This window comes from Danio rerio, chromosome 15, assembly GCF_049306965.1.
Source record: "Danio rerio strain Tuebingen ecotype United States chromosome 15, GRCz12tu, whole genome shotgun sequence".
Lineage (NCBI taxonomy): Eukaryota > Metazoa > Chordata > Actinopteri > Cypriniformes > Danionidae > Danio > Danio rerio.
Window position 1 is genome coordinate 27063690 of NC_133190.1, and position 17226 is coordinate 27080915.

At 35.1% G+C, this 17226-nt stretch overlaps 2 protein-coding genes and 1 long non-coding RNA gene across 4 annotated transcripts in view; 2 read left to right on the forward strand and 1 right to left on the reverse strand.

Moving 5' to 3' along the window:
* Positions 1-17226, forward strand: part of si:ch211-108p6.4 — a 133218-nt gene that overhangs the window by 15973 nt on the left and 100019 nt on the right. The window lies entirely within an intron of this gene.
* On the forward strand, positions 323-8720 carry dhrs13b.2 (dehydrogenase/reductase (SDR family) member 13b.2). The gene is given in 8 exon segments (NM_001083830.1): positions 323-450; positions 789-971; positions 1457-1729; positions 3828-4157; positions 4849-5178; positions 5339-5431; positions 7840-7856; positions 8130-8720. Coding segments are annotated over 8 exon segments (1311 nt in total). The 5' UTR covers positions 323-374; the 3' UTR covers positions 8139-8720.
* On the reverse strand, positions 1784-16118 carry LOC110437905 (uncharacterized). Of its 2 annotated transcripts, XR_012390859.1 has the most exons (5): positions 15977-16118; positions 10675-10818; positions 10508-10595; positions 9062-9142; positions 1784-4150 (listed from the first exon to the last, which is right to left on the reverse strand). It is a non-coding gene; the product is annotated as an uncharacterized lncRNA (long non-coding RNA). The 2 variants fall into 2 exon arrangements; XR_012390858.1 differs by lacking the exon at positions 15977-16118 and having other exon boundaries at positions 10675-10895.

Here is a 17226-nt window from a genome sequence, read left to right on the forward strand (position 1 = left end):
GGGCAGAGAAAGAAAGTTCGAGTTCTGCTTCCCGCGTTTCTCTGTCGCCCTCACACGGACAAAGAGGTATTTGATTCATTTGATCTTCCTCGATGATTTGAATCTTTTGAATCGGTTCGAAAAAAAAAATCTTCAAATTAATTTATTGACGCCAGTTGACATTTATTTCTCACTCAAACTATTCATTTACAAGATAAGCGAGTCATTCATTAAACTTATAAGATTAAGTGAACACGTTATAATAATTCGTTTAGTAAAAGATTTGTTCAGAATCATATTCGAAAGAACCGGTTGGTCGAATGACAGTTTTAATGAAACGAAAGAGAAAGTAGACTACGCGGACTAGGTTTGCATGGCGGTTTTAGGAAACAGGAATGATTGTCCTGAGGACGAGAATACACAACATGTTTTGGACTATTGGTGGATTTATTCTAGCTCTTGTATGCTTAGGTATTTATAAATGAGCTGTGTAAAGATATTCCTTTGTAGTCAGCGACATATGTGTTGTTATTTGCTCATGTAATGCTGCGTTATGCCAAAAGCTGTGTTACAAACATTCAGTGATCGAATTAAACATAATTATTATAACATGTTTAGTAAAACTGTGAAGGAATTTACTATTTGGAGACTTTAAAATCCATTTCAATGTCAAAGTTATTTAAATTGGGAACTTTTCTATGTTCTGTGCATTTGTTTGTTTGATGGTTTACAATTTCTTTGTGCTGTTGTTGATGGTCTTGTTAATATTCTCTGTAACATTAGCCTATTTACCGATATGTTTCAACCAGGTGTAAATGGATCCCAATCTCTTCGTGATGTTCAATGGCTTCCTTGTCAGTTTGTGGACGAGAAGGTTCAAATAAATGAAGAAGGACACACTGAAACCAAGTATATCCACAGAGAGTCTGTTCTTCAGTTCGGTAAAGATGGGGACAGTGCTTTACACCCCGCCATTACCTTCCTTGTCACAGGTGAGCAAAGGTCATATGAATTCATTCATTCATTTTCCTTTGGCTTAGTCCCTTATTTATAAGGGGTCGCCAGAGCGGAATCAACCGGCAACTGTTCCAGCATGTTTTTTTTACGCAGCGCATGCCCTTCTAGCTGCAACCCAGTACTGGGAATCACCCATACACACTCTCTCTCTCTCTCACACACACACACACACTCATACACCACAGCCAATTTTAGTTTATCCAATACACCTGTACCGCATGTCCTTGGACTGTGGGGGAAACCGGCGCACCCAGAGGAAACCCACGTGAATATGGGGAGAACATGCAAACGCAGAAATGCTAACTGACCCAGCTAGGACTTGAATCAGTGACCTTCTTGCTGTGAGGCGACAATGCTAACCACTGAGCCACTGTGCCACCCCACATATGATGTCATAGATTGATTATATCCTTTCCTTTTAAAGTACTCATTTGCTGTTCATTTGCTGTTTTTTACACAGGCTCTAAAGTGGATATGAGGCGTTATTTGGAGGGAAGTGAGGACACACTACAATGTGAGATCCGTAGATACAGCACTGGAGGAATAGTAATGCGCTGGCCTGTTGCAGGAGCACAAGAGTATGACGTCTGGTTCACCTGTACATTACGTCATACACAAGGCTTGTTCGTCATCACCACCTTCCTCAGACACACACCTGCAACTCCTGCTCAGGGACAGGTGGACTTTCTACAGTGGATGTCAGTCAGTGATAGGGATCTCCTGACAACTACAGGTAACACTGAAGCAGGTGCATTTCCTCCTTAAAAAAGGGGATTAGAAGATAATCCACAGTACAAAAAAAGTTTAGCTTTTATTTCTTTGAGTTATGTCATGTTAACTAAACAGTTAAAACTGTAGAAAAACTAAACTAGTTAAAACAGTTAAAATCAAATATACATAAAACATATACTGCATGTGTAATTATTATATTGCAACTTAAATTTTAAAAAAGAATTGGTAGACTTTCTTGACACATTCATTCATTAATTTTCTTTCGGCTTAGTCTCTTAATAATCAGGGGTCGTCACAGCGGAATAAACTGCCAACTATTCCAGCATATGTTTTAGCAGCTAGTGTCCTTCCAAAACACAACCCAGTACTAGGAAACATCTATACACTCACATTCACACACACACACTCATACACTGTGGGGGAAACTGGAGCACCCGGAGGATACCCACGTGAACAAGGGGAGAAACTGCAAACTCCACACAGATATGCCAACTGGCCCAGCAAGGACTCGAACCAGCGACCTTCTAGCTGTGAGGCGACAGTGGTGACAACTGAGCCACCGTGCTACCCTTTCTTGACACATAGTTTTATTAATTGAACTTAAAATACTGAAGTACCACTTTGTTTTATTATAAAAAGCCCTATTCATTGTCTTATACAATATAGATAGCTGGTTGTTGCTGTTGTCTAGATAGTGTTTGTTATATTTATTATTTTATTCCACAAAATACTTAAAAAATGACTCATTACACGGTAATGAAACTTTCAGATTTTTGTACCTAACTTTAATAAACAGAATATTAATCACATTGTTAATGTAAAGGAAGCAATATAGAATTGTTTTTTTTCCCAAAAGAAAATACATATATAACTTACACAATCTCTCATACAGAAAGAGACTTACAGACCTTGCGTATGCTTTGTATTTTCTTCTCTTTATCAACAACAACTATCAACAGTAAAACATGGGAATCTACAAATCCTTTAAAGAGGAATATACAGTTGAAGTCACATTTTTATGAATCATATTAAGCTCAAAATTATTAGCTCCTTTAAGCTATATATTTTCTTAGATAGTCTACAGAACAAACCATTGTTATACAATAACTTGCCTAATTACCCTAAGCTGGCCAGTTAACCTAATTAACCTAGTTAATCCTTTAAATGTCACATTAAGCTGTATAGAAGTGTCTTGAAAAATATCTAGTCAAATATTATTTACTGTCATCATGACAAAGATAAAATAAATCAGCTATTAGAGATGAGTTAATAAAACTTAAATGTTTAAAAATGTGTTGGAAAAATATTCTCTCTGTTAAACTGAAATCAGGAAAAATAAACAGGGGACTAATAATTTAGGGGAGCTAATAATTCTGACTTCAACTGTATATTGAGTTCATGAAAAATCAGGGCATATTGGTGAAATATAATGAATATATTTACTCCAAATAAGAAGAAAGTATTTGGTCTGTGTTCTTAACGAAAAAGAATGTCTCCATGAAATTTAGTGTGCACTGTATCAATCCATTCTTCAACTCAATCTTTTTTTACTAGCTGCCAGAAGACTAAATAAGTTTCTTGTCTTTATTAATTCATCCATCTAAATTTATATTACCTTAATATAAAGATTCACAAGTGAAAGCAATCGCTACTTCAAAAATGGTGTCTAAATGTAGGTTGTTGTTTTCTTTATAGTGTTCATTCATTCATTTATTGTTTATTTTTTTTGGCTTAGTCTCTTTATTAATCAGGGTTTGCCACAACGGAATGAACCGCCTCTTTATAGTGTAATGTTATGAAATGGTTTTGACTCACTTTACTTCCTAATTTCAGAATACCACTGCAATCAAGGGACTATCATAGTTTCTAAACCATGAGGTGGAGGTGGTACCCTGATTTTGCATTATTCTTGTAATTTTATCAAGTAAAATATATTTTAAAAGACTAACATTAAATGCATGACCAATGCTTGAGCATGACCTAGGGTCTGTCAGTAGACTTGAGTGGTGATACAAATTTAATGGAGGTGGCCACCTCGTAATTCTCTTTGCAGGAAAAACCCTGCATGTTTTAAAGTGTCTTCCTTGTGTGTTTTCCAGCTGCAATGGTTGTTTTGACCCGGACTCCCTCTGTTGAGGTGGGATTCTTGAAAGAGCCAGAGCTGCACTGTCAGTTTGCAGTAGATCATAAACTGCCCAATGCAACAGTGGAGTGGAGACTTCAAAGACATGGAGAACGGACCAAGCTTTTTAGCTACTCCAGCCGCACTGGTAAAAGTGAAGGCAAAGGAGTGACTGTCAAGACCATCGCTGGCGGAAACGCCTCCTTTAAACTTGAACCAACCAGAAAGCACAGTGAGGGCACATATGTCTGCTCTGTGATGGTTCCTCCTCTCTATGGCAGCCATGATATTCCTCTTAGCCTAAGTGGTGAGAAGATAAACTAGATTCATTTAACATTTACTGGTTAACCACTTTTTACAATACAAATATTTCATTGATGGAATCAAACAAATATCACAGTTTAGTTACTTTCACGTCTTTCTAAACCTTCTGTGGAAAAATGATATATTATTTATTATCTCTATAAACAAGATTATAGAATTATAATTTATAATATACAGTATATTATGCAATTTATCTATTTAAACCAAAATGCAGGTTTAAGACTGTAAATATTAAGATAATTTATTCATATACAATAAAATCCATTTTTTGAAAATGAATTCAATTTTTAGGTTCAATTCAGCACATATAAATTGAAATAATGCTCTATATACAGTATTTAATACCTTTCATAAATATTTAATTACTCATTCTAAACCTTCCGTGGAACACAAATCATATATCATATCAAATCATAACACATATCATATATATATAAATATAAAGATATATACTTTTTTTTTCAAACAATAAAGGTTAGTGGACTCAAATGTTAATTTGGACCCCACTGACTTCATTGCATTAGCAAGAACAGCCAAAATATTTTTTAAATTGTATTTTCACAGAAAATCAGTCATACAGGACTGGATGAACAAAATGGTGCAAACAATGAAAGAAGTATACTTTTTTTAAGTAAATCATCACTTTAATGTCCTTTTTGTATGTTACACTACAGAACAGCCCCGCGTGTCTCTGAATGTGGGCTCCACCTTGTCTATGGTAATTGGTCAGGACCAGAAGCTGATCTGTGAAGCAGAAAGCTACTATCCACTGGACGTAGACATTGAGTGGTACCGTGAGCCACATGGAGGAAGCCCTACACCTTTGTTCTTGAAGAACGTTCTGTACTCCAGTCATCGAATACATCAGGATGGCACATATTCACTCTCAGCCTTCTTCTATCTACAGCCTGGCCTAGAAGACTCTGGATATAAGTACACCTGCAGAGTTTCACATAAGTCTTTGCTCACCCCTGTCCGCAAGAGCTTTTACCTCGTAGTTACAGGTGAACCTGATTCGTTTGCACAATTGGAAAGTGCCTGACTCTGTGTCCTTCATAGTTAATATTACAACTAACCACTAGGTGGCAGGCATCATGTATCATTACAGTATGTCAGATATTCAGTACTCGTTTTTATAGCCTTTTTTATCACTTTGTATTACAGAACCTGACTCTACCATGTGGTATATCGCAGTGTTCGGGTTTATAATCGCCATGCTAGTAATTCTGTGTTATATGCTGCCTCAAGTTCTTGCAGGTAAGTCATTTGTTCATCATAAATCACTATAATGACAATCTCACTGTCCATCCCTTATTTGAAATATTTTTTTAACACTATGGAAAATTAAGAGCAAACACTATGCATGTTATTTTGAGTATGACCGCATTAAAAATTACTTTTATTTTAATTAATTCACTTTTTAAATTTCATTGTAAATAAGATGGAAATAAAAACTACATCGTAATTTTTTTCCTTAAAGGAAGACAAGCACTATAAGTTTATAGTATACTAAATACTATAACTTTATACCCAGCATTCTTCATCTCAGCTCCCATTAACATATTTTTATGTAATAGTGTGACTGATAATTAAGGAATTAATCAAGGCAACACTGTAAAAAAAAAAATGTTGACTTATAGGTGCAGTATATATGTTTGACACCCAGTGGTTGAACTAGATATTGCACTCCTGGATCAAAACAAACGCAAGCGCAGGTTGCCAGATTGAGTACAGGAATGAGTGATATAAACCAGGTTCTAATAAGCAACGGCACCCGATATAATGAATATTTTCCATATTAAATGGAGTTTTTGTCCTAACCAACACCTCGAGTTAATATATTAGAAATGGCTTTTATTTCTCACAGGTGAACAACTAACGGGTACACCTCATTTGCTTTATTCAGTGTTAAACACTTATAATGTGAGCTTGAAAAACGTTTTACATGACATTTATTGTAATGAAACTGAAAGCAGCAGCAGATCAGCACCTCAGATCTTCAAAATAAAATAAACCGTTTGAAACTGAACTTTGGAACTAAACACAAATGAGTTATTCAGCATGTACATTTAATAATGTTAAAGTGGGTTAATATGTATTAAATAGATTATAAACTTATTAACGAGTGCATATTATGTGCTTCTGAATGGCTGTATTTAAATTTCTGTCATGTTTCGTCTGGTGCAAACAGCCAAATTGCTCATCACTGCATGTCTCGTCACGTAGCATGTTGTTTGGATACGCGGTTACAATGTAACCTGCTCACCTAATGTTAACGTTCTTAATATTTATATATTTGCTAATTAATAACCTCATGTTGAACTGAATCTGCGTCTCTTTTTGTCCACCGGAGGTCGCCTTTCGGTCACGAGCACATGCTTTGAGAGCCTTTCTAAATGAATGAATGAAATATGTGTTTTTCCACCAAGGCAACCTGGGGTGCTGAAATATAATTGGTTAAACTGGCAACGGGCAGGTTAAAATGACGAAAACAAAGACAGCGTTCCGGCACAGAAAACAAATTTTCAAAGCAGAATTACTCACTTTAGCATTGTTTTTCAGAAGAACAAAAATGTTCACTAGGCATGTTTCTTAAATTTCTGCAAACATATCATGGTATTTTTATGCTTTAGAAGAGTCAAAAACTTACATACAGTACCTTTAAATTCCTAAGTTGAATCAAAATAATTAAATCTTTTCAGTTACACATTAAGCTAAAATTAAAAGTTAAAACCTGATTAAACAGGTTAAAATAAGTTATAGTAACATAAAATCATACATTGCCATGACTTTTTGATCACATATTTCTTTACAGCAAGTATGTTAATAATCACAAATTAGATAATACATGGTTTCCACTACATTGATTGTTACAAGGCAGGACGCCACACCAAAATTCATCCCGCCACGGCTACATTACAGCTTCTCATTCATAACATTCAGTAATTTTTTTAATAGCGGGTTCTAATTATACCAAAACGTATTAAAAGATAAGTGAATTATAACAGCGCAAACCTTTCTGTAATCGTAGAAGTGCCGTGTGTTATTTCTTTAACCCTTTAAGGTGATGTGCTAACTGACTTACAGACAGGTGCGTGAGGCCTGCAAACAGTTTCCATAATCATACTTTATTTATAGATAAAGGTCTATGCTTTTATCATACAATGACTTTATCTTGCTGGAGCCGTTTCACTTTACTTCAGGACGCATTAATGCTGCTCTGTAGGTCTATTGGAGAAATTCATAAATATACCTAGCAAATCTTATTACTGTTGGAGACATACTCGTTACAAATAAGTGCACACTTCAGCAGCACTTATTTGAGTGCCACAAGAAAGTCTGCTCTTGAGCCGTGTATATTTGAGGGCGCGCAAGAAGTTTTGTGCACAAACAGAGGAAATTGGTGCTCGAGCACAGAGATTGACACGCTTGTATTATATAAATGCGATCTTTACCTGTAATACTGCGCTCACGATATTTGTCAATAAAAATAACGCCACATGTATTTGGTAGATCTGTGTAAAATGCCCAACAGAGTCTGCCACCACAGCTGGAAAAAATCCTAGAGGAAACACTGTAATATGTTAAAAAAGCATTGTTTTTTTGTCATTTTTAAAAAATTTATTTATGCCAAGTCTAATCCTCTAACCATTTTTCTGTTTTAGGACGAAGATCAAAAAAGGTGAGAGACCAATTTAAATAATAGAAGCACAACAATAACATTTCTGCCAACATCTTTTGTGCAGATGAATATGGACACCACCTGTACATGAGTGAGATGAATAGGCTGTCTGTACTGTTTGTGTTAGTGTATGTGTGCATGCCGTGTGTTTTATACGTATGCATGTATGTGCAATTACTGGCATGTGTGGAAGTGTGACGTAAGTGTGTGCGTCTATTTGCCATATGCCCAGTCTCACACACCGTATGTTTACACTGTGTCTCTTATGTGCAGATGTTTTGAAAGCCCATGCCTGAGAATTTAAAAGTACAGCGTCATGGAGACCGTCAACACATCCCTCCTTCTCACTTTCTGTCTCTGCTCATCCCTGCCGTCTCTTCCTCCTGCTGCTGCCTTCGCCAAGATCAGGTGCTCTTCATGGGAAAATGGGGAGTCGCTGAGAGGTGTAATTCCAGAAATCATGGTTTATGTCCTTGTTTACAATGGCTGATAAGGCACTGATGCTCTCCATGAACTGAAGAAGAATGTACTCAGCTTTCTGGCTGAATTATTTTTTGAAAGTCTTTAAGAGTCTTTAAATTATAATAATGACAGTTTGGAAAGAAATTCATGAATACACTGTTAAGTCTGATCATTTTAGGTTAGAAATGATAAAATAATATAATGAATTGACAAAAATAATACAAAACTATTTTTTTTAGCTAAATTAGGAGGGAAAATAAGTGGGGAAAATGTGTTTTAAAAAAATGTTGCTAAAAAAAACAACAAAAATATTTTGATGCTTGAAGAAATGTACTTGAAGTGTAATATCTGAACAAAAAAGTCAAATAAAATGTGTGTTGTTCCGATTGCTTCACATTGGAAAATATCCACCAGTTTGTGTGATGTTTGCAATGCTGTTTTGCGCTCGTGGTGAAAGCCAACACCAGTGGCGCTCTGAAGCCTGTGGGATTTTGAAGTATTCTTGGCTAAATGCTCATCTCTAGACCACACGAAGCCCCCCTGTGAGGCATCTCCCTGACTCCCTGTTAGCTACACTATAAACACTTCACTCAGGAATGGCAGCTGTTCCCAAATGGCACTTGGTACATTCCCCTTCTCCTGCAGTACCCTCCTCATCTCTGCCACTCAATCAAGGCCTCAGTATTCTTAAACTCGCAATATACTCTGTTTTTCATTTACGGGTAAAAAGAAGTTTGAATTACCTAAGCAGCAATATATATGCACATTCAGCGATCATCTTCACTATGCCCATAATGCTGAAAGCGATGTTTCCAATTTCCTCTCTGTAACAAGATAAACAATAGTGAAAAACAGTAGTTAAGAATGCATCTGATAATACCACTTAGGATGTTTGCATATCACTTCACATCACATTTATTTATATTGTCTTTTATACTAGATGGCTTGAAAGCAAGTGATTATTCAGTTACAGTGTTCAGCATAATTGAGTACACCCCATTTTGAAAATTATTATTTTTGTTCACTTCTCAGTAAATATAGGCAATGTATTTTGTTGCATTTAAACAAAACAGATTTATTAGATATATTTATTTAAATAATATTTTAGTCACTGGACATCTTTAGACATTAAAAGACAAAACAATTAAATTCAAGCAAAATATTGCAAAATTAAAAATAAAAATAATTTAAAACTATTTTTTGCTTCTCTTGATTTTTCCTTTTTTTAAAGTTGTATTTAATATTTTTCTATAGCATACATTTGGGTGTACTAGTTTTCGGATCGTTATCTTAAGCTATTTTGTTACATTAGCTGCAGATTTGGCTTCAGTACTGACTAATGTATATGCACAAATATAATATTGTATAACTTCCTATTAAAAATATGAGTTTAAAAGATTTGTGAGGGATGTACTTATGTATGCTGAGCACTGTATATAAACAAAAACAATAAGTACTAAACAAGTATTCAGTATTAAACAAATCACATCTAAGTATTCACTGTTAAACAAACTAAGGTGTCAGTGTTGCTTTCAATTAGAATTACGCTTCATTTTCTACTATAAAGCAGATCTTTGATGTTTATTTTACCTGTGGACATCTGATTTAAAAGACTGAACAAAGCAGATAAACTAGAAAAGCGCAAAAACATACAGATGTAGTACAGGGGTAAACTGTGTATTGGTGCTCCTTGGATATGAGAGTCTTTTAAAATCAAGTCATCACTCCAAGGCACTTAAAAACTGTGAAAAAAAAGTGTGTAAGACTTATTAACATGGCTAATGTATTAAGAACAGCACACATGCACCAATGCATTGTGGCATTCACATGTCATAATCACCTGATTAGATCTCCAAGCAGTAAATAGAAAATGAACTCAAACAGTAGTTTCAAATTAATTTAAACAAAAAATAAGAACTTTAGGCTATTGGAGTATAGGTTATTTGATTAATTGTGAAGGAAAACTATTGCAAAATATAAAAACTATTCCATTAACCGATCTTTACTGAATCTCTCTGATTTTAAGAACTGGACAGTAGAAATGAACCAGAAAAGATTTCCATGCCAAAGAAGGCGGAGCTTCAAAGCCTCAGCTATCTTCTATGTAATCACCATAGGCCTCTGATTATTTAAAAGTCTTTTCTAAATGGGAAACTTTTTTAAATTGTACAATGGCCTAATTTTTTTACCTGATTTGGTTCAGAATGATGTCACAGCAGTTCATTCTTTGACTTTACTTGAAGTTGCACAGCTTCAGCATCTCCAGAATGAAGCCATCTATATGTAAATTCAGAATCCTTAATTTCATTAGTTGCATTCTTGAGCATGCACTGATCAAGAGAAACTACAGCTTTACCTTGATTTCTAGGTTTTTAGCGGTGATGCTCATTGGAAACTCGTTGGCGTGCCTGGTGTGTCAACAGCCAGAGTAAGGTCAGCGTTCAGCCAAGCTTTGCAGTTCTACAGAAACAGCTGTCTTGGGACCGTATGAGGCTTATGTCTTGAGAAATCAAGAGTCTCCATTACAGCAACTGCATAAACGACGGGCTGCCTGCCCGTGGCTCGTGATCTGTTATTAGCCCCGTCAGTTTCCATTCGACCCGTTGACATTTCAAACAACATGCGGCTTTGGCTTGTTTTATTTTAGCTAATGTGTTGTGGAAGTTGGAGGTATTTTTCTAGCCCAAATTAACGAGCTGAGCTAAACTGAACAATGCTTGGAGTTGATTAACCCTCTGTGTGCTGCGACAGGCGACCATGTGGCCCTGCTTTCACCCAGATGGGATTTAAAAACAAACAGGCCTGGAGGTGGGCAGGCTGTGCAATGTAATTCAAAGAGAATTAAGGGGAATGGCTTGTTTTGTTTCTGGAGCCCAGAAACGCAGAGCTATGCAACTGCTGATGGTGGTCAGTGCTCTGGGGAAATCAATAATGGCTTAGCTGATGATTCATAATTGATGTATAAATATTGTGCTAATGGACAGGGGGCCTCATTTATAATATGAGCATACACACAGATGTGATTATAGAATATAATTTTTTTCATGTTCATGTTCAAATTTATAAAAATGGTCTTTCAGGTGGAAAAGTCAGAGTATTTTAGCAATTCTTGGAACCTTGTTGTTCTCAATAAAATACATTCTGGTGCTCATTTATATTCAAACTCAGATGTCATTTTTCACATACGAAGTCATACAAAGTACACAGAAAAAAAATATTCAAAGTTTATTCCTTGGATTTGCTAATTTTTAAGTTGCTAACAGTTTATTTTGACTGAATTTAAACAAACAATATAAGTTGAATATTACTAAATAAATTTTTTTTTAATTTAACAGAAATAAATTGTTTGCAACTATTTTATAGACATGTTTACAAAATAATATATATAACAAAATAATAAAAATCATAACAATAAGAATCTAAATTAGGGAGAAATAGAAGTTATGCATTTTATATATGCATTATTAATAGAATTTATTTGCTAAATACACTATTTCGTGGCCATTTGGAAGGCAGAGATCTGAAGAAGATTCGGCTGTGCACAATTTAAAGATCATTTGTATTATAGATTTCACTATAATAATAGTTTTTGTTTTTCAGTTTTACTGAATCACACGTATGCATGTTTTAGAAATGATATTAAATGAACTAAAGGACAACAAAAATTACAGCATTTCCTATCATGTTAAGTTATTGTTAAATATTAGCTTTTATTTTAAGTTTATATTTTAAAATTAGTTATTAAGTATTAAGTATTTTGATTGTATATTTTAGTACTTTTATGCGCTTTATCATTTTTAATTTTTTTAAAACATGTCTGCTTAACTTAAATTTATTTTAAGTTAATTTTAAACATTTTGTTCAACAGAAAGTCTGTGTTTTTACATACTTAACAAAATCTGCATTTTCTTACTTAAGAGCAATTTAAGGCAAATGTCAATCTTGCCATGAAAAAAAGATTTTCACCAAAGCAGCGAAACCCCTTCTAGGTTTTTTTGTGTAGGCTTATATTTTACAGTTCTGTAAAAAATACTCAAAAATGTATCTGTCAATGTTTTCAAACAATTGCATTTGATTTACCAAAGTCACATAAGTGGCAATTTCACATCTGTCACATCCATAACAGAGAGATGTCACATCCATGATAAAGCTTTTTCCTCATAAATGCTAAAACATTAAATAAAATAAAATCAATAATTTTTATTCTCTAGAGAGCCGACTCTTATCTTTTTGATTAGCATTGTTTCTTTTGGGTTGTGCAGCGTAATTCACAGAATTTTTACAAAGTATGTTGCATACTATAAACTTACAGAGTTTTTTGATCACATCTATAACGCATGTCTATTTTTCAATCATTTAAAATAGAAAAAAATGTTTGTTGATTGGTATTTTCTCTGATTCTATAACTCTGCAGTGAGTAAGTTTGGAAAACATAAACAGATGTTTCAATATAATGTTAACATATACTTTCTCTGTGTATTTATGTTATGAGATTCTACTGCAAATCTCACATCCATAACGCTGGAATTGATCTTTTATATACACAACCACTCCCCGCTCTTCAGTTCGTGCGCATGTATATATATTAGTGGTGGGCTGTTATCGAAGTTAATGTGCTGCGTTAACGCGAGACTCTTATTGCGCGATAAAAAAAATATCACCGTTAATCTGTTGTCAAAGTTGGGTTGGGAGCTGGGTCTACTTTCACCTTGATTATGATTCATTCAGGATTCACTCATGAACATTTCATTCATGCCCCTGCAACCAACTGGGGTATTAACCATAAAATAAGGAGTAAGGACTGGTGAGAGTGTTGTAAAATTTAATAACGCACACCAAGTAGAAAGAAAAAACTTCCGCATTTCACGGTGTGTGTGTGTGTGTGTGTGTGTGTGTGTGTGTGTGTGTGTGCGGTTCTTTTACTGACAGCCGTGTATGTGGATCTTGTTGGAAAATTTAGTGAAAAGTCCTACATGATGGTAATAGTTTGACTGCGGTGTTTACTTCAATGCCACTAATATATGCATTCTCCACGTCTTAATTCCATTTCTGTTTAGTTCAGTTATGACTTTATGTTTAACTAAATAAACAGTAAGTAAACACAAGCACATCTTATTGAACATCATAAATTTTCATCACCAATTATCATTGTAGAACAGTTTCTCAAGCAGTTTGTGATGCATTTTGGAAACAGAAGATGAGATGAATAAATATATATATATATTTTTTTGTACAAATGATTAAATAAATCTATATTTATATATATTTATTTTATACAAAATATTGTGTAATATGTATTATTTATTTCAGTGCTGTTTCATCTCACAGGTTTGGAATAATATAACCTGTGCAAAAGAAGAAATTTCATTTTTGGCTGAACTCGTTCTTTAAGGCCACTTTTTATTACCCTTATAGTCTGCTGTCTCAGACATCAGGGTGGATGATGCTTCATTTTGCCTTATTCCAGTCACCAGGAGTTGAAGTTGCGGTTAAGTGTTTGTATGCACTGCAAATTAGTTCTCCCGACTGTCCCAGATGGTCTACTACTTTACAACATATTTGCTCAGCATTTGTCTGAGCAGACTTAATTTGCGTCTTTCTAGACATTTCACTCCCATAAAGTTCCAGTTTTCCAGTAAATGCTTCCACAGATGCTTTCCCCTCTTTCCCTTAATTCTTCACCTTATCATCAGGATTATTTAAGTGTTTGTCTCTTATTTTCTTTCCTTCTTCCTTTCCTTTGTGTTAGTGTTTTCCCATGATGTCCTGGAGCTGCATGCGCAGTGTTTGAAGATCCAAAAGGGAGGGCATTGCATATACTGTAAATTATATGGAATTTATTCTTTGTTTGTGCACTAACATTTAGGGAAGCATAAAATAATCTATGATCTTTGTTGGAATTTACAGATGTTTCTATGCTGAAATGTGTAGCGTTAATATTTTAGGGGATCACAGTCTATGTTTAGGATGGACTAAAAAAACTTTAAGACCAGTTCAAGACGAAGATATTAGCCCCTTTCACACATACAGACCTTTCCGGAAAATTACCGGCAATTTTCCGGAAAGGTGTGTATGTGTAAACAGGTCTTTTTTGACAATACCGGTAAATTTGTTCTGGCCATTTTCCGAAAAGAGAAGTTGTTTATCGGTAATTTGCCGAAATGCTGCACTCTGTGAATGTAGAAGGAAGAAGCGTGCATGTCTAGAACGTGCTGGCGTGAGATGTCTGCTTTAGCCAATCCGAACAGTCAGATGCATTTATGTCCGCGTGGTTTATGAGAATAAAAGCCTTTGAATATTTTCCCAGACCCATTTAGCTACTAGAAGTTAGTGCGACAACGTTTATATGTTCATCTTAATGCCAACTGTGATAATAGTTACTGATAAGATGTTTTTGATAAGCCGTTGTTTGTTTACCTTCAAGCTTTGCGTGTCCCCGTGAAACAGCCCATGAGCGCCAGCACACACACATATCATGTACATTTCGACAGAAAGTGACATAAGTCTCTATTTTTTATATAATTATTGTTTTAGGGTTTTTTCATCTTTAATTTAAAAAGGACAGTGGAGATTACAGACAGGAAAGTATTGGGAGCAGAGAGAGGTCAAGGGTCGGCAAAGGACCTCAAGCTGGGAATCAATCTCACTTAACCACTAGGCTATTGGCACCAACATATATGGGTCTATTTTGAGAGTTAATTAATTAATTTTGATGAACTGAATTTCAACTGTTACTAGAAATTACATTTTATTTAAAAAATTACAGTTATGCATTAATAAATAAATAAATAAATAAATGTAAAGCCATGAGATGTGTGCATTTTCAATAGATGACTTTAATCCACTAATGTAGTATGTAATCTTTCAAGACAGCGCTGTTCTGCTTTACACCATTGCAGTTTCACTAAATGGAATAAACAGTATAACTGTCATATTATCAAGCTACTTTGCTATACTTGCTCAAGAGCTACTGAAAAGGCTATGTTGTATCGCAAGTAGCTGAGCTATTTTCAACACAGCTCTTCAACACTGTTAAGAATCTAAATACTGCATGATTCACAACTATAAACATGCAAGTGCGCCCTGTAAAAACGGATTAGACTAGTTATTTTAATATAATGAAAATGTAATGTGTATATTTATATAGCCCAATTATTGCATATGGCCATACACCTAGGTGGAGTGGAGGGACGGTGATAGAGCCGTTTTGATTTGGTGGATGGGGATGATCGGGAGGCCATGATGGGTAAGGGCCGATAAAGGGAATTTGGCCTGGACACCATGGTTACACCCCCAATCTTTTTGAGTAAAAAAGAATAAAAAGAATAAGAATTTAAGAATTAAAAGAGAGACAGGTTGACTTTACTTTTTTTAAAAGTGAGAAAACCCTTTGTAACTGTTGAGTTTCTTTAAAAAATATTTTTATAATTATGCATATACTTTTTTTTTTAATTTAAGTCAACACATTTACTTTTATAAGTAACGTTAATCAGTATTTACAGTGTCAAATCATGGCTTTAATTAATTTAAAATGCTTTGATAGCTAACACTTATTCATAAAGTTCAAAGTTTAAAAGTCAGAATTTTTAAAGATGAAGTGCAATGTTTACCCATGTAATGTTGAAATGTGATGTTGCGTGTAAAAAAAGTTTGTTTACCTCAATATTTTGTGGCAGTGAGTTTGTGTTGGTTGTGGTTTGAGGGCACAGGCTTCACGCTGCATCAGACGCCTCACATTTAATCAGTGGAATAGAATGGCACGGAAAGACTTCTGCGCTTGCAGCCTGCATCAATCTGTCTGTGGTTTCTGCCTTTTAAATTTGAACCCTTGTCCCGCTACTGTCTTTCCATCCTCCTTGCATCCCTATGCTCAGATTTCTCCCCTCAGCCAACATTGCCAAGTCTAGCTGACACTACGACTTGCGTTATTTTTAGAGTGTGAGATAGTTGGTTGAGACACTGTGTCTTCTGACAGCACCTGATGACACCTATGAAGAAAAGCGATACATGTGTAGTAAAGATCAGGATGACATCAGCGGTCGTTTCATCATTTTGGGATGTCCGACTCTAAATAGAGGTTTAACCAAATCCATGCCTGGCCAAGTCTGATTTAAGGGGTTGTTTTGAAGTTTTGCAGAAAGTGGTTCATCGTTGCAGGCGTTGGGATTATGTGGGCATGGTGAGCTGCTCTGGTAATAAAATAGTTGGTATAAATACTACCAAGATATAAACAAGTTTATGGCTGTGTAATTTAGTGTGTTCACAGGCATAAACATTTTAGCATCTGGAAGATGATTTATGCCCTTTTGATAACTGTGAGAGCAATTGAGCCATGGGATCCTGGAAAAAATCGGTGTTATGGAAAGGTCAAAGCAGATTCACAGCTAATCCATACACTAAATATATAAACAAAATGAAATAATAATGAATGGCTAATGCTAACTTGCCAAACAACTTGCCCCTTTATGAATCAGTGGTGCCCACAGCGGATTGAACCGCCAAGTTATCCAGCACATGTTTTACACAGCAGATGCCCTTCCATCTGCAACCCATACACCCTCATTCACACACATACACTACAGACAGTTTAGCTTATTAATATTTATTTTTAAAAAATGTGAAATGTAATGAATTACTTAGAAATGTAATATTATTACCTAACTCACATTACCGACACTGATCAGCAATGCTGCTGAAAATTCAGCTTGAGATCACAGTAATAAATTAAACATTTAAAAATATTTCCAGATAAAATTGGATTTTTGATCACATAAATGCAGACTTGATGAGGAGAAGAGATCTTTTTTAAAAACATATTTAATGTTAATGTTAATCTTGATGAACACTCACCGGCCACTTTATTAGGTGCACCTATCAAACTGCTGTTAACTGCTGTTTTTTTTTATGT